At 41.2% G+C, this 25280-nt stretch overlaps 1 protein-coding gene and 1 pseudogene across 2 annotated transcripts in view; both read right to left on the bottom strand.

Annotated features, from left to right (window-relative positions):
* The window catches only part of RALGAPA2 (Ral GTPase activating protein catalytic subunit alpha 2), a 386122-nt gene that overhangs the window by 142325 nt on the left and 218517 nt on the right, over positions 1-25280 (bottom strand). For both annotated transcript variants that reach the window (XM_066237690.1, XM_066237692.1), the window contains 6 exons: positions 17994-18122; positions 17129-17187; positions 11354-11462; positions 5540-5650; positions 4258-4326; positions 3853-3990 (listed from right to left, as the gene is read on the bottom strand). In XM_066237690.1, coding sequence (XP_066093787.1) covers positions 3853-3990; positions 4258-4326; positions 5540-5650; positions 11354-11462; positions 17129-17187; positions 17994-18122 — 615 coding nt within the window. The remainder of the gene's footprint in view (positions 1-3852; positions 3991-4257; positions 4327-5539; positions 5651-11353; positions 11463-17128; positions 17188-17993; positions 18123-25280) is intronic.
* Positions 24096-24697, bottom strand: LOC136308387 (transforming protein RhoA pseudogene; annotated as a pseudogene).

Below are 25280 nucleotides of genomic sequence, written 5' to 3'. Positions count from 1 at the left end.
AAGGCCTGAAAACATCAAATCTTTTTATTCTAAAACATATTCTTGCTATTAGCAAATTTATTTGTTCCTTTCACCTCAATGCCAATTAATACATGCTCAAGGCAAAAAACAAATAAAACAGAAAGAAGAGCAAAAGTAAACAAGTGCCTATTTCACCATTCTGTGAGGTTGCACATACCTAAGTCCTCCTGCTCCAGGCCACCAGAGGCAACACAAGTAAGTAGAAGGAGGCACATCAGAAGACAGAGCCCAGCTACAGCATAAGCCACAAGGTGAACTGCCACCACCATGGTGGAGGACACAAGATGCAAGGCAAGCAGTAAGCAGAGACGATTAGCAGTTTATAAATGTTCATGAACTTAAATTAGTATAGCTCATGACCCCAAGAATTGAAAGGGCTAATTTAGTTCAATATTTAAAAGTGTGATTAGTGAAGTAAATTTCATACAACTTTTAAAGTATTCTTATTCTTACAAGATCAGTTTCCTAAAAGGTCACTGTTTACCAACTGCTGTTGACAGAAACTCTTCAAACCAAGCAAACACAAATTATTTTGCATATACCAAAATGTATAAATAAGCTAATTACTACAGGCAGTCCCCAGGATACCAACGAAATAGGTTCTGTAGGTTTGGAAATGGTTTAAGTATTTACATACACAGAAAGGTAAAAATAAATACTATGTTAAGACAAATATCTAAGTTGCATTAAATACAACAACATACAAATTCAACTTAAGAACAAACCTACAGAATCTATCTTATTCATAACCTGAGGACTGCTTGTACACTAAATTTTACTTTTTGATCATAAATTCAAAATCACAAATTTAAAAAGCTGATTTTTATAAAAATCAAGTAACACTCTAGAAACTAAGGATACATCTTTGGGCTAAATATATCTATACAAAGTCAATTCACTTTATTTATTTAAAAAATATTTTCATTGCTTGTTGGGATTACATTGGTTAATAAAATCATATAGGTTTCAACTGTACAATTCTATAATACATCCTCTATATTGCAATGTGTGTTCAAACCCAAGTCCAGTCTCTTTCCGTCAATCCACTTTTAGACGACTAGACTGGATTTGCGACATGACAGAAGGCCTTGTGATTGGGTTGGACATCTCCCTGCTTAGTTACTTCTACTTGTGTTGCCTCTTGGAGAATGGAGGAGGATTTAGTGTTATACACATTTTGTGCACAGCTAAAAGGTACCATAAACTGTAGTTAGCCAAGGACACTTATTAAATATGTCCTCTTCCCAGCAGAAAAACTAGGAAAGTATGGAAAAATTATGGTAGCTTTCTTATTAACATAAAAATTAAGCTTCTGTCACTGAATTAGTCAAATGCAATAAAAATAAGAAATGCAAATTGAAATGCAATAGGTAGACAGCAAAGTGTTAACAGCGGCAACTCTCAGACTTCATTGGTGACAATGTAAATTAGAACAACCACTCTGGAAAATGATTTATTGTTCACCACTAAAGCAGAACATATGTATTCCAGCAACTCCATTCCTAGGCGCATACCCTCCAGAAATGCATACATCTGTGTACCAAACACATACTAGATAGTAGCATGTTCACAGAATTTTCTTTATAATGGTCCCAAACTTTAAACTACCCAAATTCCCATTAACAGTAGAACAGAAAATAAATCCTGGTTTATTCTTACTGTGTAATACTTAATAGCAATGAGAGGGAGAAATCCACAACTATTCACAATAATATAATGAATCCCACAAAAACAATGTTGTGTGGAGACATGACACACAAAAGGACAGACTGGATGCTTCTATCTATATAAAGTTCAAACACGGGCAAAATTGATCTATGCTGTAACAGGATCGCGGTTGTCCTTGGGTATGCCAGTGGGGGTAGTGACTAGGAGGAGGTATAGTGGGGGCTTCAGGGAGACTAGGAATGTTCTGTTTCCAGAGTTGGGATCTGGTTTCACAGGTGTGCTTACTTTATGAAAATTCACTGGGCTCTGTCTTAGGAGATATGCGATTTTCTAGAGATATTCATACTTCAATAGAAAGTTTCCTTTAAAAATACAATAGAGTTATTCAATAAGTTTGTGAATTGGCCTGACCAGGTGGAGGCGCAGTGGATAGAGCATTGGCCTAGGATGCTAAGGACCCAGGTTCTAAACCCTGAGATCACCAGCTTGAGTGCAGGCTCACAAGCTTGAGCACGGAGACAATAGCTTGAGTGTGGGATCATAGACATGACCCCTTGGTCACTGGCTTGAGCCCAAAGGTTGCTAGCTTAAAGCCCAAGGTTGTTGGCTTGAGCAAGGGATCACTGGCTCTGCTATAGCCCCCCCTCACCCCCATTAAGGCACAGATGAGAAAGCAATCAGTGAACAACTAAGGTACCACAATGAAGAACTGATGCTTCTCATCTCTCTCCCTTCCTGTTTGTCTGTGCCTGTCTGTCCCTCTCTCTCTAGCTAAAAAAAAAAAAAAAGTTTGTGAATTGTGTTAACTATGAGGTGACTTTTATATTGGTAAAGCAATTTTAAGAGACATCTTGTAAGAAAAGACATGTTTGAAAAGAGGAATTTAAATAATCATGGCTACTTTGGTTGATCAAGCTAGCCACAAGAATGACAACAATATCTAATTGATCCTAACATAGTTATAAAATCTTTGACCAGTCAAGAATCCATTTAAAAATACAAAATAGTTTTTAGTAGAATTTCATTCATGTTTAAGTGGTATTTCTTTTTAATTTAATAAATTTTAAAATAAGACAATAATCAGTAAATGACTTGGAATCTTTAAAAAAATACTATTAAAGATGTTACTAAAAAAAATAAACAACAGAATTGTCTGTACATAATAATTTTTCAATGGACACACACATGCCACATAAATAAATGAATGAACAAGGCCCTCCCAGGATGACTGTCAGGCCTACAGGGAAGGGTCCAGAGCAAACATCACACCCAGTCATTAGTACAGGGTGAAATTCAAATACTTTAGGTACCTTAAAAATGATGAGGCTAAGCCCTGGCCGGTTGGCTCAGTGGTAGAGCGTCGGCCTGGCGTGCAGAAGTCCTGGGTTCGATTCCCGGCCAGAGCACACAGGAGAAGCGCCCATCTGCTTCTCCACCCCTCCCTCTCTCCTTCCTCTCTGTCTCTCTCTTCCCCTCCCGCAGCCAAGACTCCATTGGAGCAAAGATGGCCCGGGCGCTGGGGATGGCTCCTTGGCCTATGCCCCAGGCGCTAGAGTGGCTCTGGTCGCAACAGAGCTACCCCCCCCCCGAAGGGGCAGAGCGTCGCTCCCTGGTGGATCCCGGTCGGGCGCATGCGGGTGTCTGTCTGACTGTCTCTCCCCGTTTCCAGCTTCGGAAAAATACAGAAAAAAAAAAAAATGATGAGGCTAATTATTTTGACGTGATATATTTCATTAATCTATTTTTAAGATCTTTTAAAGCAAAGAGATTACTGGGACCACTATACTTTTATATTCCATTGAAAAGCAGATTTTTGTCAACCTAGGGCTATGGATATTCCTACCATGTAAACAGTTCTTTTTAAATTAAGTAGATCTGGACTATCTTCCATGGAAACTAGGGTATTCTGATCAAACCGCAGCTGTTTAAAAATGACAGTCACGTAAAAGTGCATGCATTGTTCACTTGGCAATCATTGTTTCTCTACAATTATATCTGTTCTGTTTCCTCCCCTTAAGTTATCATTTCTTTTACCCCCCACCCCCGCATAAATCCTTTTCAAAAGGGAATAGACAAGTAAGTAAATGCATAAAACACATTTTGGTAATTCCCTGATGCGTAAGTCCATTCGTCTCTGCCCTTCAAGCCCAGCTGGAGACTCACCCTGTAGATATAGTCCAGCAGAGGGGCCCTGGATGGGTGCTGCTCCTCCAGGGCCGCTGTGGACACCGGGTGGAGAAGGGCGGTCACCGGCAAGGCCATACACCAGTCCAAGAGGCAGAGCAGCAAGGACACAATAAACTGGAAGAGGAAACAGGCCCAGTACCTTATACTTCAGTCCTTTAAACTTCATGAAAGGTAATGACAAACAACAGAATTACCCTTGTGTAATAGTAATGATTCAATGGACACACAAATAAAAAAGAAATAAATGAATCAGGTTTTCATAGGAAGGTCAACAGAGAAGGATATTATGGAGGGTACTCCTGCATGTAATATTATTTATCATACTGTTTTACAATGTTAAAAAATAGACTCTAGGGGAAACTTAGCCAATGTGCCACCTACCTTCTTATCTGTTTCCACTGAGGAGTACTCTGCACTTGGTAAAAGAAAAGCAATCGTGGCCACAAGGATCTGCATAAAAGACAAATCCCATTCAAACAGATCATAGTAGTAATTCTGAAAGCCACAGGTAAGAGCCCCTCCCACAGGGCTTCCACTCTACTCCACTGGTGGCAAGACTGGGGCCCCAGAGAAAGAAATGTTTCTCTCTGTGCTCATACAATTTCTATTTTCAGTTTCCACACTTCTTGCATTTTTGAAAGCAAATAATACTTTCAAAAATAATGATGAAAATGCTCCAATTTAGTTTTTGTATAAATGACCCCAACGCTACACTGTCACTCTAGTGTTGCTTCTCTCCTCGAGGGGTTTCCGTTTAGATGATAAATTACGTGGTTGCCCTAAAACCCAACTTGACATTGTGCAGCCGCCTGTGTTCCTAGATCCAACGTCCCCTTTCACTCTAGGTCACAAGTGATTTCTGCCTCTGGGATTTGAGCTGTATCTGAGAGGACAAAGTGATCTCACCGGTGAAATCTGTCTAGGGCTGAGAGGAAAGACACACATCACTCTCTCTCCCTGTCACACACATGGGGACAAACCAGACCTCCGTCAGTTACCCCTGGTATGTAAAGAACAGGGCATGTTTTAAACAGTCCAGCTACCAGTACTGGCAGGAAGGCTGTGCTTTCCCGCCAGGCACCTACAGGGTGTGGGCACCTGCTGCCGCACAAGCAAGCTCCCCCAAACATAGTCCAACCTCCAGGACGGCATCACTGAGACGATCCTTCCTGATCCTCCCGTCCCTCGCCACCACGAGTCACCCACACAGAGGGTATTAACAGCGGTAATCTCATTACAGCTGGGAATCGTGCTAGGCAGAAAGCATGGTCTGGCCTTCAGTCTGGGAGAGACTCCCGTTTTACACAGTCCCCCCCCCCAACACACACACACGGAGGGCATCATAACCAGCTGCCTACTCCTTGCTGGCACCATCCAAATTACTGCGGATGAATGAAGCCCAGTCTACAAAAGGTCTCTTTGTTGTGGTCGCGTCTGCCTTTCACACTCCGCACATGTGAGCTCTGCCCTGGAACACGGGCAGCTTCTGTCCACAGTGCCTGTGACCAGAGCTGAGAACCAGCGCGATTCAGCCTTAAAATGAATGACTCATGTGGCAAATAGTCGGCTCTCTAACAATTATTTGAGTATCTATAATTAACTAAATATCAAATATAATAAAAACGGAATGCTTATGCTTCAGCATTGCAGGAAAGAGACTTACTTCTGCAATTTTCAGAGGCAGAGAGGTTTCAAACGTCTGAAGCTTTTCCCAGTAGGACACCAGCAACTGAAGAACATCGCAAGCTGCCTGAGCCACGACCTTGTTAGGAAACTAGGAAAGGAAACAAAACCCCAAACAAATAACCTAACATGTACGTTATGTTATTATTGCTTCTGAGGGAAAACAAAATGATTTCTTTCCAGCTCCTTTTAGAGACACAGTTCCTTGTTTTGCTTTTTTTTCTTTTTATTGAATTTATTGGGGCGACACTGGTTAACAAAATTATATAACTCTACAACACATCATCTGTGTCCACTATACTGTGTGTTCACCACCCCAAGTTAATCACCATTTATGTCTCCACCCCCTCACCCAGCAATCGCTACAGTTTTCTGTCCATGAGTTCTCTGTATCTATGAGTCTGCCTCTATTGTGTCTGTTCATTAGAGTCCACACATAAGGGAAATCATATGGTACTTGTCTTTCTCTGACTAGCATATTCCACTTAGCATAATATTCTCCAGGTCCAGCCACGCTGTTGTAAAAGGTAAGATTTCCTTCTTTTTCATGGCCGAGTACTATTCTATTTTGTAAATGTAGCTCAGCTTTTTCTCGTATCAACTCATCTACTGATGGGCATATGGGCTGATTCCAAATCTTAACTATTGTAAATAATGCTACAATGAAATAGGGGTACATATATTCTTTTTAATCACTGTTTCAGGTTTCTTTGAATATATATCCAGAAGTGGAATTGCTGGGTCACAAGATAGTTCCATTTTTAGTTTTTCCTCCCTCCCTGCCTCCCTCCTCCCTTTTGCATTAAGTGAGAGATGGGGAGGTGGGGAGGCAGGGAGGCAGACTCCCGCATGTGCCCCAACCGGGATCCACCTGGCAAGCCCCCTACAGGGCGATGCTCTGCCCATCTGGGGCTGCTGCTCCATTGCTTGGCAACCGAGCTATTTTAGTGTCTGCTGCGAGACCATGGAGCCATCCTCAGTGCCTGGGGCCAACTTATTCAAACCATTCGAGCCATGGCTGCAGGAGAAGAGAGTGAAGAAGGAAGGAAGAAGGAGGTAAGGGGAGGGAAGAGGGAGGGAAGAGGGAGAGGAGAGGAGGGCTGGAGAAGCAGATGGTCACTCCTCCTGTGTTTCCTGACTGAGAATCACCTGAGACTTCCACATGCTGGCCCAATGCTCTACTGCTGAGCCAAACGGCCAGGGCCCATTTTTAATTCTTTAAGGAAACTCCATATTGTTTTCCACAGTGGCTACACCAATCTGCATTTCCACTAACAATGCATGAGGGGTCCCTTTTCTCCACTCCCTTGTCAGCACTTGTTGTTTGTTGATTCATTGATGATAGCTATTCTGACAGGTGTGAGGTGATATCTCATTGTAGATTTAATTTACATTTCTCTGATGATTAGTGATGCTGAGCATCTTTTCATATCTATTGGCCATCTGTATGTCCTCTTTGGAGAAGTGTCCATTCATGTCCTTTGCCCATCTTTTTAATTGGATTGTATGTTTTCTTGGTGATGAGTTGTCCAAGTTCTTTATAAATTTTGGATATTAACACTTATCAGATGTATCATTCTCCCATTCAGTGGGCTGTTTTTTCATTTTGTTGATGTTTTCCTTTGCTGATTTTACTGTGCAAAATCCTTTTGGTTTGATGCAGTCCCATTTGTTTATTTTTCTTCTGGTTCCTTGCTCAAGAAGACATATTGGAAAAAAACATTGCTACAAGGTATATCAGATATATTACTGCCTGTTTTCTTCTAGGAGTTTTATGGTTTTCAGTCTTACTTTAAGTTTTTAATCCAGTCTTGAGTTTATTCTTCTGTATGGTATGAAAAGGTCTAGTTTCATTTCTTTTGCACATATTTTCCAATTTTCTCAACACCATTTGTTGAGTAGATTATTTTCACCCCAGTGTGTGTTCTTGCCTTGTCAATATTAATTGATCATATAGGGGTGAGTTGATTTTTGGGCTCTCTGTTCTATTTCATTGATCTATATGTCTGTTTTTATGGCAGTACCATGCTGTTTTGATTACTGTGGCCTTATAATATAGTTTGCTATCAGGTAGCATGAGGCTTTTGGCTTTGTTCTTCTTTGTCAACAATGCCATGGCTATCAGTGTCTTTTGGGAATACTTGTTCTAGTTCTGTGAAATAAACCACTGATATCTTGATAAGCATTGCACTGAATCTCTAGATTGCTTTGGGTAACATGAGCATTTTAATGTTAATTCTTCCTATCATGAACACAGTATATGCTTCCACTTATTTGTATCTTCCATAATTTCTCCAGTATCTTAAAATTTTCTGAATACAGGTCTTTTACATTCTTGGTTAAATTTATTCCAAGGTACTTTATTTATTTATTTATTTATTTATTTTTGATGCAATCTTAAGTGGAACTGTTTCCTAAGTCTCCTTTCCTGAGAGTTCATTACTAGTATATAAAAATTCAACTTATTTCTGGATATTTGTATCTGCTACTTTACTAAATTCATTTATCAGTTATAGTAGTTTTTTTGGTGAAACAGGGGTCTCTACATACAGTATCATGTCATCTGCAAATAATGACAGCTTTACTCTTTCCTTTCCAATTTGGATGTCTCTTATTTCTTCCTCTTGTGTGACTGATGCAGCCACGACTTCCATTACTATGTTGAATAACAGTGATAAAAGCAGACATCCCTGTCTTGTTCCCAATCTTAAAGAAAATGTTCTTAGTTTTTGCCCATTGAGTACGATGTTGCCTGTGGTTCTGTCACATATGGTCTTTATAATGTTGAGGTATGTTCCCTCTATTCCCACTTTGCTGAGAGGTGTTTTTTTTTTTCTTAATCATAAATGGGTGCTGGATTTTATCAAATGCATTTTGTATTGGTATGATTATATAATTTTTATCCTTCATTTTGTTTATGTGGTGTATCACATAATTGATTTGGGGATATTATATCAACCTTGCATCCCCAGAATAAGACCCACTTGATTATGGTGCATGATCTTTCTTTTTCTACTCAAATTATGAGAAAGTTTATTTAGAAAGTCACAGAGGTAGCAGAAGTGAGCCAGATGGGCTGCACAGGCTCAGAAAATAAGTTTAAAAATAAGAAGGGCCGTTTGAGCTCAGGGGAGGGAAAGGCAAAGGTGACACACCTGGGGTGGGGGGGGAATAGAGGGGAGATAAAACCGGGTGTGCTCTGGACAGGGAGAGCACTGATCTCTTTAATGTACTGCTGTATCTGATTTGCTAATATTTTGTTGAGAATATTAGCATCTATGTTATCAGGGATATATTGGCTTGTAATTTTCTTTCTTTTAGTAACTGGTTTTAGAATTAGGATAATGCTGGTCTCGTAAAATGAGCTTGCAGGTCTTCCCTCCTCTTGAATTTTTTGGAATAGCTTGAAATAATAGGTGTTAGTTCTTTGAATGTTTGGTAAAATTTACCTGTGAAGCCATCTGGTCCAGAACTTTTGGGAGTTTTTTTAATTACTGCTTCAATTTCATTAGTTGTAATCTGTCTTTCAGATGTTCTGATTCTTCCTGATTTAGTTATCGAAGGTTGTATATTTCTAGGAATTTATCCATTTCTTCCAGCTTGTCCAATGTGTTAGAATACAGTTGTTCATAGTATTTTCTTATAGTCTTTTGTATTTGTGATGTCAGCTCTTACTCTCCTTTTTCATTTTTGATTTTATTTATTTGGGTCATTTCTCTTTTTTTCTTGATGATCTGGTTAAAGGTTTGTCAATCTTGTTTCTCTTTTCATAGAACCAGCTCTTGGTATCACTGATATCGTTTTGTTTTCCAGACACTATTTCACTGAAGCTGAGCAAGCGGGGCTCCATGGTTTCCTCAGCCACCTGCTCTTTTATTCCTAAAATGGAAAGAGCAGCAGAACATACAGGGGTGGGGCATCCAGTGGGACAGTCCACACCCTGTGCTGGGACAACCGTGATGGAATAAGGGCTCAATACACGAACAGCTATATATTTTTTCTGGTACTTCATGTTTTTCCTCATAATTATAGAAAAACTAGAGAAAATTTTGAAAGTCTATAAATACAGAGAAAGTCTATAAATACAGAGCCCTTACATCCTTCTTTTGTTTTCAATTTCCATCTCTCTTCTACACTACATAGACCTACATAGTAGCAGACTAGACATATAGATCTGTATGTCTTCTTCCTTGTAAGATACTAGCTTTTCCAGGAAAGGGGTAGAGGTGGGAAAACCACATTATGTTAAATACACATTTCTAGATTTAAGAAAAATTTAAATTTATAAAACAGATCTTAGAATTGAAAAACTAAGATATTGATAAAAGGAATTGGAACATATATAGATATATAATTGTTATTCAACTTTTTTCAATTTAATATGTAAATATTTTCCATGGCTTTGGGAGTCAGGGGAGTGTCCTGCACACCACAGTTGTGAAAAAGCCCAGACATAGGGCTCAACTATCTTGGGTTGGACTCTGGGAAGCTCCTTCATTCCCAATAAGCTCATTTTCTTCATCTGTGAAGTAGAATTGCCAATAACCCTTCACTTCATAGTGTAGTTCCAAGGATTAAACACAGTGCAAAGGTCAGGGGTCAGGCCAGAGAGCATCCCTAAGTGATAGTGTGATTTGATCAATTTTCCATTGCTCTCCACAGGGACTGGCGGCAAGTATTTTCCCAGCTCTCATGGTATAACTGGCAATCCCAAGTGTCGTCAAGGAGGGAAGGGAGAGGACAGGATGACAGAGGGAGGTGGTCAGAGGGTACACTTAGGGAACAGGAGGCATCGAGTTTGGCCAGGAAGAGGAGGGTGAGTGAGGGCAAGAGTTTGGATTCTGGAGACAGACGGACAACTTAGGATCTGAACTCTGGATGTTGCTCTTAGGGCCGGGAGCAAGGTCTTCAGCTCTCCCACACTTCAGTTCCCTCACTATGAAATGAGACAGTGGCCTCACACTGTAACTCCCACAGACCCTCAGCACAGCATGTGGCAGGGGCTGGGCACCCCTGGCTCTGGGCGCACTGACAGCAACGCTCCTGTTACCACCATTTCTCAGTGGGAGCCAGGAAAGGACTGGCAGGGTGTGAGCTCCGGTTTACGACGTGGCCTAACAGCACATACATTTGTCTTTCCTGCCACATGGATCAGCTCTCAGGGCTGGTTCCATCACTGACACTGCATGGCCACGGCTTGTGACCTCATTTCTCCATGCCTGGCTTCTCTCTGCTGTGACTCAGGGACAGTAGTAACATCTACCTCCCAGAGCTGTCACAAAGGCTGGCAAAAGCATTTAAGAGACTTTACCGTGAACCTGGCCCGGCGTGAGTGCCCAGTAAATGGCATTTCTTCTTTTCATGAACACGGCAAAGGGAGACAAATATTATGAGTGCCCAAGACCCAGCTGGACCATGCGTGCACAGGGTCACGAACTAGCCCTGTCAGGTTTCTCCTAGTCCTGCCTAAGAGGCCAGGGCACAGAATCCCAGCTTCCTGTCATTCCCACTGGCAGGTGACAGGTGTCCTGCTTGCCACAGGAGCTGCCCAGCCACCAGTGGAACCGAATTGGGCCAATGACCTTGGTCCAGGAACGCTCAGGCTATGGATGGCTGGGCTGCAGATAGCAATGGGGAAGCAGCCATTGGCAACATCTCCTGAGAACCTCGCAGAACATTCACCAGGGCTCTCAGTAATGCAGGGGGAAACAGAGATGGGGCTAACTCAAATGAAAACTGGTTGAAAACCTAAAATACAGCTTAATGTCAAATATACATCACAAGCTGGTAATACCTTCAAAGTGACACCGATCACATTAATGGCCTCTTTCAGCTGTGGATGGCTCGTACGCTGAGCAAGCTCTTCACATACCCAGACCCCGAGGGAGCAAATGGCAATGCACCTTTAGAAAAAGAAAAAGAAGGACACTCTCATGAAATTTAATGTTTTAATATAATTACTGGACAAAATATTCTTGGTCGTTTTCAAATGACAGTATTTTTAAATGTAGCAAAATTGGGGCCATAGCTGGCTGGCTCAGCTGTAGAGCTTTGGTCCAGTGTGTGAAAGTCCCAGGTTCAATTCTCGGTCAGGGCACATAGGAGAAGTGCTCATCTGCTTCTCCACCTTTCTCCCTCTCCTTCCTCTCTGTCTCTCTCTTCCCTTCCCACAGCCAAAGCTCCACTGGAGCAAAGATGGCCCGGGCACCAAGGATGGCTCCATGGCCTTCACCTCAGGCACTAGAATGGTTCTGGTTGCAGTGGAGCAACGTCCCAGATGGGCAGAGCATTGCCCCCTGGTGGGCATGTAGCTGGATCCCGGTCGGGTGCATGTGGGAATCTGTCTGCCGCCTGCCCGCCCCCACCCCTGCTGCTTCTCACTTCTGAAAAATACAAAAAAAAAAAAAAAAAAGAAGTAGCAAAATTGATACATACATCAACATAATGTCTTCTTGAGGAAAAAAAGGTAAAGTACCCTCAAAAGACCAGTTTTCAGGACAAATAGAAATTTTGATAATAGTAAATCAATATTTAATTAAATAAATGGTAGATTTCCGGTTAATATCACAGCCCATATACTACCCATTTTTTGCTGAAACTAAATTTTTTATTACATATTATTGCTTCAAGGTATTTTTGAGGAAGAGTAAAAAACTCACATGAATCTTAGCAAATTGTTGAAAATTGAGTTGGTAATTGTTTTTCTTACAATAAAATACACAACACCTACCACAAATAGATATAGGACAAATCCTATATCTTATTGTAAAAAAATATTTGAATACAACTTTCAAAATAAGTTTCACTATTATTTCTTTTAAATAATATATTAACACAAAATAGCTTTTGAGTGGCACAGTCCCCTACAAATTACCTTGCACAATTATAAAACAATTTCAAATGGTAATTCTCTTGGGAATTGATATACTCTACTATCTTTTACAATAATCAAAAGTCATATTCCTGTTAATTATTTTCTGAATGCCTATATATTCAATTAAAATAATTGCTCCCAAAACTGCTCACTTTCAGAACAAAAAGTGGATTCAAACTATCCCTCAGAACCAGACATTGGCTGTAACATGCATCTGCTGCTCTTTTTAAGAAGACGTCACATTCAGTTCTAACTGAACTGGACGTATTGCTCAGCTCTCCACACTGAAACTTCCATTGTATTCAATATAATTCCACAATTAAATCAATATATTTTAAGGTTTGAAAGCCACCATATTTCACTGGATTCTCACCTCTTCATTTTATTTGTGTGTTTATTATTATTTTAATTTTTAAAAACTTTTATTTATTGACTTTTAGAGAGGAAGGGAGAGAGACAAACAGAGAGAGAGAGAGAGAGAGAAAACATCGCTTTGTTGTTCCACTTATTTATGCACGCATTGGTTGATTCTTGCATGTGCCCTGAGCCGGGATCAAACTGCTACCTCGGCATGTCGGGAACGACGCTCTAACCGAATGAGCTACTCGGCCAGGGCCAGACTCTCAGGATAGGACAGACTAAGTGCATCAAGACAAACATATTAAAAACCTTTTGGAGACTGTCACCAAAATTCACTCAGTGAAGCAGTACAACTCAGTGTATAAGGTGTGCTGGACCTTTCTTGTTTCTCCCACACCAGAATTACTCCGGAGTCACCCACGATTCTAGCCTTGGCGTTCCTTACTGTAGAGAACTGTCCAGACCTATCTGCTTCTACTGTCTGATTCCCATGATATTCTCACCCGGAAACTATACTCTGCACTCTTAGTTCGCATATACTCCACATTCTCGCACATACTTACATTTTTCACTTTTTCCCAGCTTAACCAGACTCTCCTCAACCCACTAAAATCTACACAACTTGGAATTACATTTTAAAAATCCTATTTTTACCACTTCAAGAGCTTCTCTTCCCTTTGTGTACGTGTGTGTATGTATATGAGTGTGTAGATATAGGAAAACACACATTTTTTACCATCCATAAACTTATTTGTTAAATGTGATTTGTTAAGAGCAAAGATTTCTCATTTCTAGGATTACCTGCATTACTCTGCAGTTATTAGCTTTGCACTATGGAGAACATTTGTGACCTATAAAATGGCTTTATAATCTAAATTACTCTTGTTCTGAGTTTTAAACCATATTAGCTTATAAGAGCTCTTCTATAATAATTACGGTCATGTAGAGATGGGAAACATTTAAATTAAAAGATGGCATGGTGTAGAAAAAATTATCTGTAGGCAAATATTTAATGAACCATTTGTACCTTTGCTATATTTTGACAAAATGAAATATTTATAAATTGCTCTGTAAGTTTTAAAACCATATACATGTCAAGTATCTTTTATTTTTAAACTGTAAGGAAAACATGAGATATAACAGTTCAAACTGCCATTAAAAAAAGAGCTCCTCCATGCTATTTTCTCTGACAGTTATTGTTCAGCCTTCCCAGTAAGCACCGTCCAGCTCCACGACTCTCAATCGTTCCTCACACCGAGGCGCTCCTGCCAGTGAAGCTTCTCTGCATCGCGCGTCTGTCCCCTGCATCCCAAAGGAGTTTGTCTCAAGACTCTTGCTGCAGCTAATGGTGGTACTACCTTCTTTCTCATGCTGTACGCCAGCACACTCCCTTGTCTGCATGCCCCCACGATTTACACAACAAAACTTTTTCTTAATTTTTCCAAATTATTATCACTTACAATTATACTATATTCTCTCTTAATTCTCCTCCATTTATTTGAAATTGCAATCAATTTCAGTCTGCTTGCTTATCTACACTTACATGCCCTTAATTTCATTGTCTGACTCCCTTAAAATTTTTTTAATTGATTTTAGAGAGAGGAAGGGGGGGGGGAAGAGAGAGAGAGAAAGAGAGAAAGAGAGAGAAATCAATTTGTCATTCCATTTATTTATGCATTTACTGGTTGATTCGTATATGTCCCCTCACTGGGGAGCAGCGCACAACCCTGGCATGTCAGGACAATGCTCTAATCAACCTGGCCACCTGGCCAGGGGCCTTGTCTAACTCGTTTTGTACATAACTAAGAAAGACCAACCATATCATACACATTTCTATTCCACTTTTAACTCTACAGAAATTTGACTATTTATACTAAAGAAAAGGGTTTGAAAAATGGTGCTGCAAACACTTGTTGAAGGGTTAAATGTGGTGGCTATGGGAAAAGGATATTACAAATTTCCCTCAAACTTCTGCATTAAAAATCTAGTTAGCCAATGGTAACCATTTACTAAGATGAAGTCTGAGAGACAGTCAGTAGACTCAATGGTTCAATTATAGTTGTGTAAAGTTTGAATTTGTTAAGACATCCTAATTGAGATATCAAGTAAGCAGTTTAATATATAAGCCTGAATATATAAGGCAGGGGTCGGGAACCTTTTCTGCTGAGAGAGCCATGAATGCCACATATTTTTAAATGTAATTCCATGAGAGCTATACAACAACCCGTGTATGTTACGCATTATCCAATAAAAATTTGGTGTTGTCCCGGAGGACAGCTGTGATTGGCTCCAGCCACCTGCAACCATGAACATGAGTGGTAGGAAATGAATGCATTGTAATACATGAGAATGTTTTATATTTTTAACGTTATTATTTTTTTATTGAAGATTTGTCTGCGAGCCAGATGCAGTCATCAAAAGAGCCACATCTGGCTTGTGAGCCATAGGTTCCCGACCCCTGATATAAGGGGTTCACAGAAGGGACCAAGTAAATATATTCAGTATCATCAGCAGGAAAGTGGTATTTAAAATCTGGTAGAATAAATTAGAACTCCTAGAAGTCATGGAGAGAGCAGAGGGCCAGTCCTAAGCCTTAAGTCACTAACATTCAGAGGTTAGGTAGAGGAGGGAGGCAGGAAAGGAGCAGATGTAGTGATGAGAAGCAAAATCAGAAGATTATGCCTTAAGGAACTGGTAATGTTCAGGAAGATGGTGAAGAGAGACTAACTTCAGAATTAGTAAGATAAGCATGTATATTAAAATTTCTAAGGTAGGCCCTGGCCGACTGGCTCAGTGGTAGAGTGTCAGCCTGGCATGTGGATATCCCAGATTCAATTCCCAGCCAAGGCACACAGGAGAAGTGACCATCTGCTTCTCCACCCTTCCCCCTCCTCTCTCTCTCTCTGTCTTTTCCTCCCACAGCCATGTCCTCATTGGTTTGAATGCATCAATCCTATGTGCTGAGGATGGCTCCATGGAGTCTCGACCTCAGGTGCTAAAAATAGCTTGGATGTGAGCATAGCCCCCAATGGGCAGAGAATCAGCTCCAGACAGGGGTTCCCGGGTGGATTATAGTTGGGGCATATGTGAGAGTCTGTCTCTCATCCTCTCACTTGGAAAAGAAGAAAAAAATTAGTTATTTAGGAAGAAAAGAAGGAAGGAAGGAAGGAAGAGAGGGAGGGAGGGAGGGAGGGAGGGAGGGAAGGAGGGAGGGAAGGAGGGAAGGAAGGAAGGAAGGAAGGAAGGAAGGAAGGAAGGAAGGAAGGAAGGAGTAGAGGAAGGAAAGAAGGAAGGAAAGGAGAAAGAGAAGGAGGGAAGAAGGGAAGATGAAAGAAAAAATAGAAGAAAGGAAAAAATGAAGGTAAGAGAAGGGAGAAAATTAAATATTGAGAAGGACTAATAACAGCACAAAAAATGAAAGAAATGCATTTAAATATATCAGTAACAGCAATAAATGTAAACGAACTAAAGCTTCAGTTAGAAAATAAAGATTAGACAGGATAAACATATAAAATAAGTATTTACAGTTTTTGCAAAAAATAGATTTAAAAGAAAAATATAAAAAGGTTAATTTAAAAGGATAGAAAATATTATTAAAAAGTAGCTAGATCATATCAAACAAGTGGTCTTTAAGATAAAAACAATTACCCTTAGAGATAAAGAGGGTTGCTACATAAACATAACAGATTTAATTCACTATAAATATAATTCTAAACTTCTTTGAAGCTAATAACATAGCTTCAAAATATATAAAGTGAAAATGAACAAATAACAAGGAGAAACAGATACCAGTAGGAGATTTTAATGTCTTCTTTTCAGTAAATGATCAAGTGATATAAAAAATTAAAAATAATAAGAAATATTTAAAGGAAATTACTTAAAAATTAATAAAATGGATACATCTAGAACAATACACCCAACAACTGAAGAACAGTGTACATATTTTTTCAAACATATATGAGACATTTTCAAAAACTGACTGCCTACAGGCTTATAAAACAAATCGCAATAATTTCTAAGACTATTCTCAGGCAGACAGTGTTTTTGACCCACAATTCAATTAACTACATCAATATCCAAAGATAAACAGAAATAAACATGTTTGAAAATTAAGAAATGTTTCCAAATAAATCATGACTCAATGAAGAAATAGCAGTAGGAACTTAAAACATCTGTAATGAAAAAATTAAGTAAAGCATTTTCCTGCCATAATACTTGTTACACTTCTTAGTGTGTGTAAGGGTACTGCAAAAGAGTAAGGGTTTACTAACATTGTGTCTGCACATAAAGTATATCTTAAAGTTGTAAAATACTTTACTTTTAGTCATCATTTACCTTGCACATTCACTTGGTTCCTCTCTGGCATTCTTCAGTAAAATATTTATGAGGTAACACTAAAAAAAACAAAATTAAATAAAAACTTTGTTTAGTAGTTGGTTTCCCACACGTCAGGCAGGAAGGGCTACTGAAGGACTAGGGAGCAGAGCGGCTCCCATGGGGACAAGTGGGGAAGGAGGCTTGGGGCTGGGGGAGCCCCGGGCTGTGCGGCCGGCCTGGAGAGCAGGTTCTAGGTACACAGGAAAACCCTGGCAAAGCAAATGCCACTTCCAGAGAGAAAAACACTGGTTTTATTTTCCATTAATTGAATTATATGTTATACATTGAATTACTGATTGTAATTATGTACTACAGATAGATTGATTGATCAATTCTGGGATTTGAAAAGCACTTTTGTTTTCCCCAAAGTCAGCAAAGGAGAAAACAAATCATTTTTATTCTTGAAGGAATAAGCTGGAATTTCAAAATTATTAGTAGTATTCTTCAGGCTAACAATGAAATGGAGTATTTAGTTTATTTTAATAATTTCTTATAAATAATCTGATGCACTAATGCAGGATAATTAAACTAATAAAATGACTATAAAGGATGATTCATTACATAATTATGACCCATAGGCATGATAAACAGATCTAATAAAAAACACTCAAGGAACCTATCAGTTATAACTGCAGTATCCTCTGAATCTCATACATTTAATCCCCCTAAGACAGCATTCTAAAAAAAATAACTATTGAAACATTTAAACAATATAGCACAACTTTCAGAGATAATTAGGTCACTGTGTAGTAATGGAAGAGATAACCATAGCACTAGAATTACCAAGTGCAAAACTCAAGATTCATTCAAATACATTATGTACCTTGACATCGCCAACTCCTGTAATGACCCCACTACTTTCTGGCACCGACTGCAGCAGAGGGACCTCCTGATAGGTATTCGGAAAGCAGACAAGAGAACCAAGGATGGTGAGAGCTTCTGAATGCGGTGCCTGCGCAAAAAGTGAAACACATTTTTCTTCTTGTAAGTTAGAAACTGGATACGAGAACATTTTGTACTTTTTTATGAATTTGAAAGGGAATCTTTATAATTATCTTAGATTAAAAATATCAAACTATGAAGCAGGAGAGGTTTCCCTAAATAAAAAAAAATTTCCAAAGAATGGAAAATATCCCTATACTTGGACATAAGCATTGTGAAAACTGGTCTGCAGATTCATTCAGAGTCAGAAAAGCGAATGACTCGGTCATGACTGTTTTACCACTTAAGTCTTATGTTCTTCATAAAACAAGGTAAGTATTAACTCAGTACCAGTTTTGCTGTCAAGACAGTTAGTAAAAATATTTAAGAAAGAGGGGTTAAGGCCCTGGCCAGTTGGCTCAGTGGTAGAGTGCCAGCTCAGCAGATGGACATCCCAGGTCGATTCCTGGTCAGAACACACAGGAGAAGTGCCCACCTGCTTCTCCACCCCCCCTCATTTATCTCTCTCTCTCTCTCTCTCTCTCCTTTTTCTCCCCCTCCTGCAGCCATGGCTTGACTGGAGCGGGATGGCCCCGAGGTGCTGAGGATGGCTCCATGGCCTCTACCTCAGGTGCTAAGAGCTCAGTTGCTGGGCAATGGAGCAATGCCCCAGATAGGCAGAGCTTGCCAGGTGGATTCTGGTGGGGGTACATGTAGGAATCTTGTCTCTCTGCCTCCTCTCCTCTCCTCTCCTCTCCTCCTCATATATATATGTGAGTGTCTATATATATATATATAGGTTGGGCTAACTATCAGAAGGCACAGAAAGAGAGAAGACACCATCTACCAACTTTCCAGTTTCACCAAGAATGGCTTTGCAAAACAGCGTCTGACATCCAGTAAGATACCAAATTACTCCTTTATCATTATTGGAATTAGGTATATATTAAAGGAGGCATTTCACCAGATTTAAATTCAACCAATACTTACTAGCAGCTATGGTTACCCAAGAATGGGGGCAGGCACCAGAATTACAGAGGTATGTCATTCACCCACCCACCCACCTATCCATCTGTTCCTCTGGCTATCTTCTATCATCTGATTATTATGACAATGGCAGCTAACACTTAAAGAGTTTTCATGTGCTAGGCACTATTCTAAGTACTATATAAACATTTCCTCATAGAATGCCCTCAACAATCCACTGAAGTAGGTACTACTATCATTCTCACTTTATAAGTAGAAAACTGAGGCTCAGTGATAGACTGATTTGAACTGAGGCTATCTAACTCCAAGGTCTATGCTGGGCCTGTATTGTTAAGCAGGTGAGTATGAAATGAAAGTGAGCCTCCCTCCTTCAGAGACGGCAGTGTGCTATGTGGGATGGGGGAGAACAGGCAGGTAATACTCATACACAATTCAATGAAGCAGGTGCTATGAGAGCCACACTGGGGATATCATGGGAACCCAGTCCTTTCATTTTTAACCTAGCTTGGTTCTGATCAGCATGCAGGTAAATAAAAGGCAACATAAAACACAAAGATAATCATGGGACCCAAGATGCAGCAATGGTTGTTCTGCTCAGGATGGTTAGAAAGCACGGACACAAACTGCTGCTAAGAGGCTCACAGTGGAGTCAGCCAGGCAGGTGCAGAGCAAGGGTGAGGTGAGGAAGAAGAGGCATGTTGCAGGGGTGGCGATGGAAACGGCAAAGGCACTCAGGGCACCCCTGGAACTGCACAGGTGCACAGAGCCCAGAGAGCATGCGCGTGTGCATGGAGGGGCTGGGGTGCTGGAGCGAGAAGAGTCTGAAAGGCATCAGTGCTGCCTGGGGACAGACCTTCAAGCCACATGGCATCTAAGGAGTGATGCTGTCACACTGCTACCCCAGCAGGTGCGTGATGAGAGTGGATGCTCTCCGGGAGAGAGTAGCGTGTCGTCACTGAAGCACAGCGTAGGCGAGAGCAACGACGGCTCTGAATGGGGCAATGGCATTGGGGATGAGGGCACTCTATCCTTAATGTTTTATTTCATTTATAAATACAAAGATCTGAAACTACTACAGCAAAATGTTAAGATTTGCTAAAGTTGGACAGTGAGTACACAGGTTCTCGACACATGACTGTCACAATGCAAAACTCAAGGTCCCCATCCAGGCCTTACCTCACCGAGTCTGCAGCGGCACTGAATGCAAGCTGATAGCCTTGCACTGGGAACGTGTTAACTGTTTGGCCTGGGGGACACCCTGTGGGTTCCCAAAGAGTTCCGACAGTTTGTGCAGGAGCTTCTTCTCATTTCTTCCTCGGGATCTAAACTCGGGTTCTGAGCACAGTCCTCCACCCCTTCTTAGAGCTACACTCAGTTCCAGGGAACACCCAAAGCCATGGATTTCAGTGCCTCATGTGCCGCATCTCTCTCCCCAGCATCTCCCTCCAGCCAGACTTCCTCCTCAAGTCCCGATGTGTAGATCCAAGTGCTTGTTGGACATCCCTACTCGGGCTCAAGAAGGTGGCTCGCGCTGACAAGCCCCCCTTGCCAGAGCTCTGCAATTCTGGGGACAGCACCTCACCACCACTGTCCTCTCCTCTGCTGCCATTACTTTAATTTTTAGGTTAAGAAAATCTTTAAGCATAAAAGAGAATATTATATACACGACACCCGACAGCTTTCAACACTCGTACCTCATCTGTCTCCTTTTCAGTTTTCACTTCAAGATTTAAATTTACTTAAAAGTTTCCGCTTTCAATATTTTAAAGCGAAGTCAAGACGTTGTGTCATTCTACCTGTGTTCTCCAGCAGCCCCCTCTTTTTATGACATCATCACTTCCTGCAGTGTTATATAATTTCATTTGTTTTTATCTCCACGAAGGCACGGGTTTGCCCCAGTGTGTGCTCAGTAACTACAGCCTTGAGATAAGGGGGCTGCCTCTGGCCGCGCTCACAGGGGGACACTGAGCCCCCTGCAGGCCGCTGCTCAGCACTGCTGCTTCTTCCACGAGGGCTTCTCCAATGCATGTCTCCTCTTGATGCTCCCCAACTAGTCCTGTCCTGGTGCTCCTCTCGCTTCTCAATGTGACTCTACTGGCTGCTACAGACTTATGTGCGAGTTGTAACACTTGGTTTAACTATCTGATTCCAAGAGTAGGGACCCTGTCAAACTCATCCAGACCAGGTCCTGGCACACAGTAGGTCCATGGTGAGTGTTTCTCAAATAGATTTGCTGTGTCACCCCTTACTTACTGCTGCTCTTTCCCCCAGACAGTCTTGGCTTAGCCTTCATCAAGATGATCCTTTTCCCTGAGGAGCCTCAGCCACAGCTGAGCAAGGGAGCCTAGCTTGCACTGTGGCTTTCAGATGTGATGCTCCACTCTATAGCACTGAATACAAAAAATTCAATCTTAAATAAAGAGTTGTTACACAGCTTTATACAAAGAATGCAGTACATCTAGATTTTTTTTTTACCTAAGCACTGAGCCCATGTTGAGCCCCAATTTACAAAGAAAAATGAAGCCCATATGCTTAAATATATTGCCTAATACAGGGGTCCCCAAACTACGGCCCGTGGGCCACATGCGGCCCCCTGAGGCCATTTATCCGGCCCCCACCGCACTTCCGGAAGGGGCACCTCTTTCATTGGTGATCAGTGAGAGGAGCATAGTTCCCATTGAAATACTGGTCAGTTTGTTGATTTAAATTTACTTGTTCTTTATTTTAAATGTTATATTTGTTCCCGTTTTGTTTTTTTACTTTAAAATAAGATATGTGCAGTGTGCATAGGAATTTGTTCATAGTTTTTTTTTATAGTCCAGCCCTCCAATGGTCTGAGGGACAGTGAACTGGCCCCCTGTGTAAAAAGTTTGGGGACCCCTGGCCTAGTACAAGGCAATGCTGGGATTAAACCCAGTTCTGGCTCTACGGAGGCTCCAGGGTCAAAAATGGAAAGGGAATTATATGCAATATTCTATCCTTTGTGTACACACAACTTATCTGTCCTGTCGTTGATGGACATGTGCACTGGTTCTGGGTTTGGCTATTACATATAATGTTTGCTGAGCACAAGCTTCTCCCCACCTTCTGGGGACTGGCGTCTGCATTTCTCTTCCCCTGCTGCCCCAGCAGGGCAGGTCTATGGAACAGGCATGCTTCACACTGGTAATTAAGTGTGTTAACTGAAAATTCTGACTGAACAGGGGTGTCACACCTACACACCTCTCACCAGTTCCCCTATCATTTTAAACCCCAAATTTAAACTAGAGTTTTTAAAAGAGCCCTGTTCCACTGGGTAATTCTTACATTTTCATTCTCTCTCTCCCTCTTTCTTTTTTAAAACTCTTTTGGAAGGTTACCAGGATAGTTAGTTCAACTAGCTAAAAGAAAAGTTTTCTCAAAGAATAACTACCATGCATGATATTAGCTCTAGAAAGAGTAGCATTTTTTATAGAAAACTCACAACAAAGAAAAGAAGAAAGTATGATTTCCCTTCCTATAGCCTGGTTTTTCAAAAATTTTTTGAGTGATTAAAAATAAATTTGAAGGTTCTTTGAGAAGGATTATCCTAAAATATTTTCAGAAATAATGAAGTGTTTAAAGCTGTCATTTTAAAAAATATATTTATTTTTAGTTCAGTGAGGGGAGAGGAGGCAGAGAGACTCCAGTATGCACCATAACCAGGATCCACCAGGCAAGCCGATTAAGGGGTGATGCTTTGCCCATCTGGGGAATTGCTCTGTTGCTCAGCAACTGAGCTCTTCTTAGCACCTGAGGAGGAGGCCATGGAACCATCCTCAGTGCCTGGGGCCAAATTGCTCCAATTCAACCATAGCTGCAGGAGGGGAGGATAGATATAAAGAGAGAAAAGTGAGAAGAGGAGGGGTGGAGAAGCATATGGGCTCTTACTTCTATGTTCCCTGACTGGGAATCGACCCCAGGACATCCACATGCCAGGCCAATGCTCTATCACTGAGCCAATATTCTTTAGAGAAAAACATTTAAATTCAGTATTTTTCTTTCTTTTCCTTTCTTCTCTCATCCTTCCCCTTTGCTCCTGTCCCCTATCCCGTCCCTTTGCTTTTTAATTTATCCTTATAAGAAAAAGTTAATGCATAAAAATACCAGCATAAAATGCCAGGTATACAAAGAATTTTAAAAGCAATTTAATTTAAAACCCAGTGTTGGAGTCTGAATTTATTCTTAACAGAAGAAATGAGTAGAGTGAAAAAGTAATAATGTGTCAAATAAAATTTAGATGAGGCTAGCTAGATACGCCTATTGATTTCAATACAAGTCCCTGGAAAACAGCAAAGATATTGAATACTTTTTTTTTTAAATTTCCATCTGACTTTATTTTCAAATACACTTTCTTTTTTTAATAAAAAACACTCTCAGTAGGGATGACAAGTTATCAGTATTTGGCAATCCAATTATACAAGAAATACTATATCCAGTCTGGGTAGATTTATTTATTTTTTATTAACATACATTCAGTGGCACTAAAGGTAACTGACAAGAAAAGACAGAACCTTAACTGCCACAGCTGCATGGACTGGGGTCTTTCTGGCTGAGCACATTTTGAAAACATTAGCTGCCCACTCCAGAGCTGTGCCAATGAAATCTGTTCAGGTGGTGACTCACCAGAGTACCTTGCAGCTGACAGATGACAAGCAAGACATGTCAGTAATGAAGTACTTACAGCCTAATTCACAAAAGATACCTTTTCTCTTTCTAGAAAGCAGCAAGAAGTTAGAAAACTCCTAAATTAGCACCTGGTCCTCACAAAACCAACGGGCCAGGTGGGAGTGCAGAGGAGGGCTGGTAGAGAGGTGTCAGAAGGACACAGGCGGGCCAGGTGGGAGTGCAGAGGAGGGCTGGTAGAGCGGTGTCAGGACACAGGCGGCCAGTTGGGTTGGACATCATTAATTATCATGGTTGGCTTCTAAATACTGGTAGCAAGATGACTCGATTTATAATCTTAGATAAATCAGAGATAAATAAACAAGGCCAATAGTCATACATTAAGATGAATAAACAGCACATCAACACTGGCTGGAGGGGGCTGTGCTTGAAGCAGGGTTTCCGAGACAAGGCTCCCAGACTGTTCCTTTCCCCGTCGGGCTTGCAGAGCAGCTCTTGTGGCCATTTCAAATGCATCCCTCACTCGATGTTTGGTGTTTGCTGAACACTCCACATACCCAAAAGCACCAATCCTGTTTGGCATCTCTCCTCCTTCCCCTGGTTTCACCAGCTCCTGCTTCCCCTTGCCTAGCTCCCGCCTCGTGTGCTCATCATTCTGAAGATCCTTCTTGCCTGACCTGTGGTGGCGCAGTGGATAAAGTGTCAACCTGGAATGCTGAGGTTGCTGGTTCAAAACCCCAGGCTTGCCTGGTCAAGGCACATATGAGGATTCATGCTTCTTGCTCTTCCCCCCTTCTCTCTCTCTCTTCCCATCCCCTCTCTAAAATGAATAAATTTTTTAAATGTTAAAAAAAATAGATCCTTCTTGTTTCCAACCAGGATGATGGGCTCACTGGGATGGAAGTGCTTGACTTTCAGAGCTCATTTTTCTGGGATGTTTCCTAAACTATCAGGGCTGTCGATGGAGAAACACATCAGTATAACACTGGTGTCCGGGGAGGAGAGGGCCCTCGAGCGATCGGAATGTTCCTGCCCAGCTGTGTCTGGCAAAGCCAACTCCACCCGCTTCCCATCCACTTCAGTGTCTACATACTGTCCTCAAACACTGCAGGTAAACACACGTCTTCTGGGATGGTCCTTGCTAATGATGGACAAGCAAGTCTGCCAAAGGCTCCATCACCAACAGTCATAATTTCTTCCAGGCAGCAGCCATCGCTTACAAATGTGCTGCAAGACCCATGGCCTGGTTGGCAGAAGTTCTACAAAGTGCCCTGAACTTCTCAAACGACGGGCACTCGGGCAATGGCTCCCACTCCTGCCTCTCTGCACTGAGGACGCCTGTCCACAAGTTGCAAACTTGGTGAGTAGAGCACGTGGCTGAGGCAGCGGCGGGGTAAGTAGAGAACCCACCCCCGGACTGAAGACTGCAGACACAGGCAGGGGGCATGGGCAAGAAGGAGGGTCAGTAAAGCTAACTTTACTTACATTTGAAGAGGAAAAAATGAATCTGAATAGTTAAGTTATGCTGAGCACATATGTGAGAAGCTCTTTAAATTTA

This window comes from Saccopteryx bilineata, chromosome 6, assembly GCF_036850765.1.
Source record: "Saccopteryx bilineata isolate mSacBil1 chromosome 6, mSacBil1_pri_phased_curated, whole genome shotgun sequence".
In the NCBI taxonomy this organism is placed as follows: domain Eukaryota; kingdom Metazoa; phylum Chordata; class Mammalia; order Chiroptera; family Emballonuridae; genus Saccopteryx; species Saccopteryx bilineata.
The sequence above is the reverse complement of the archived record's forward strand: the minus strand, read 5'-3'. Positions and strand labels throughout refer to the sequence as shown.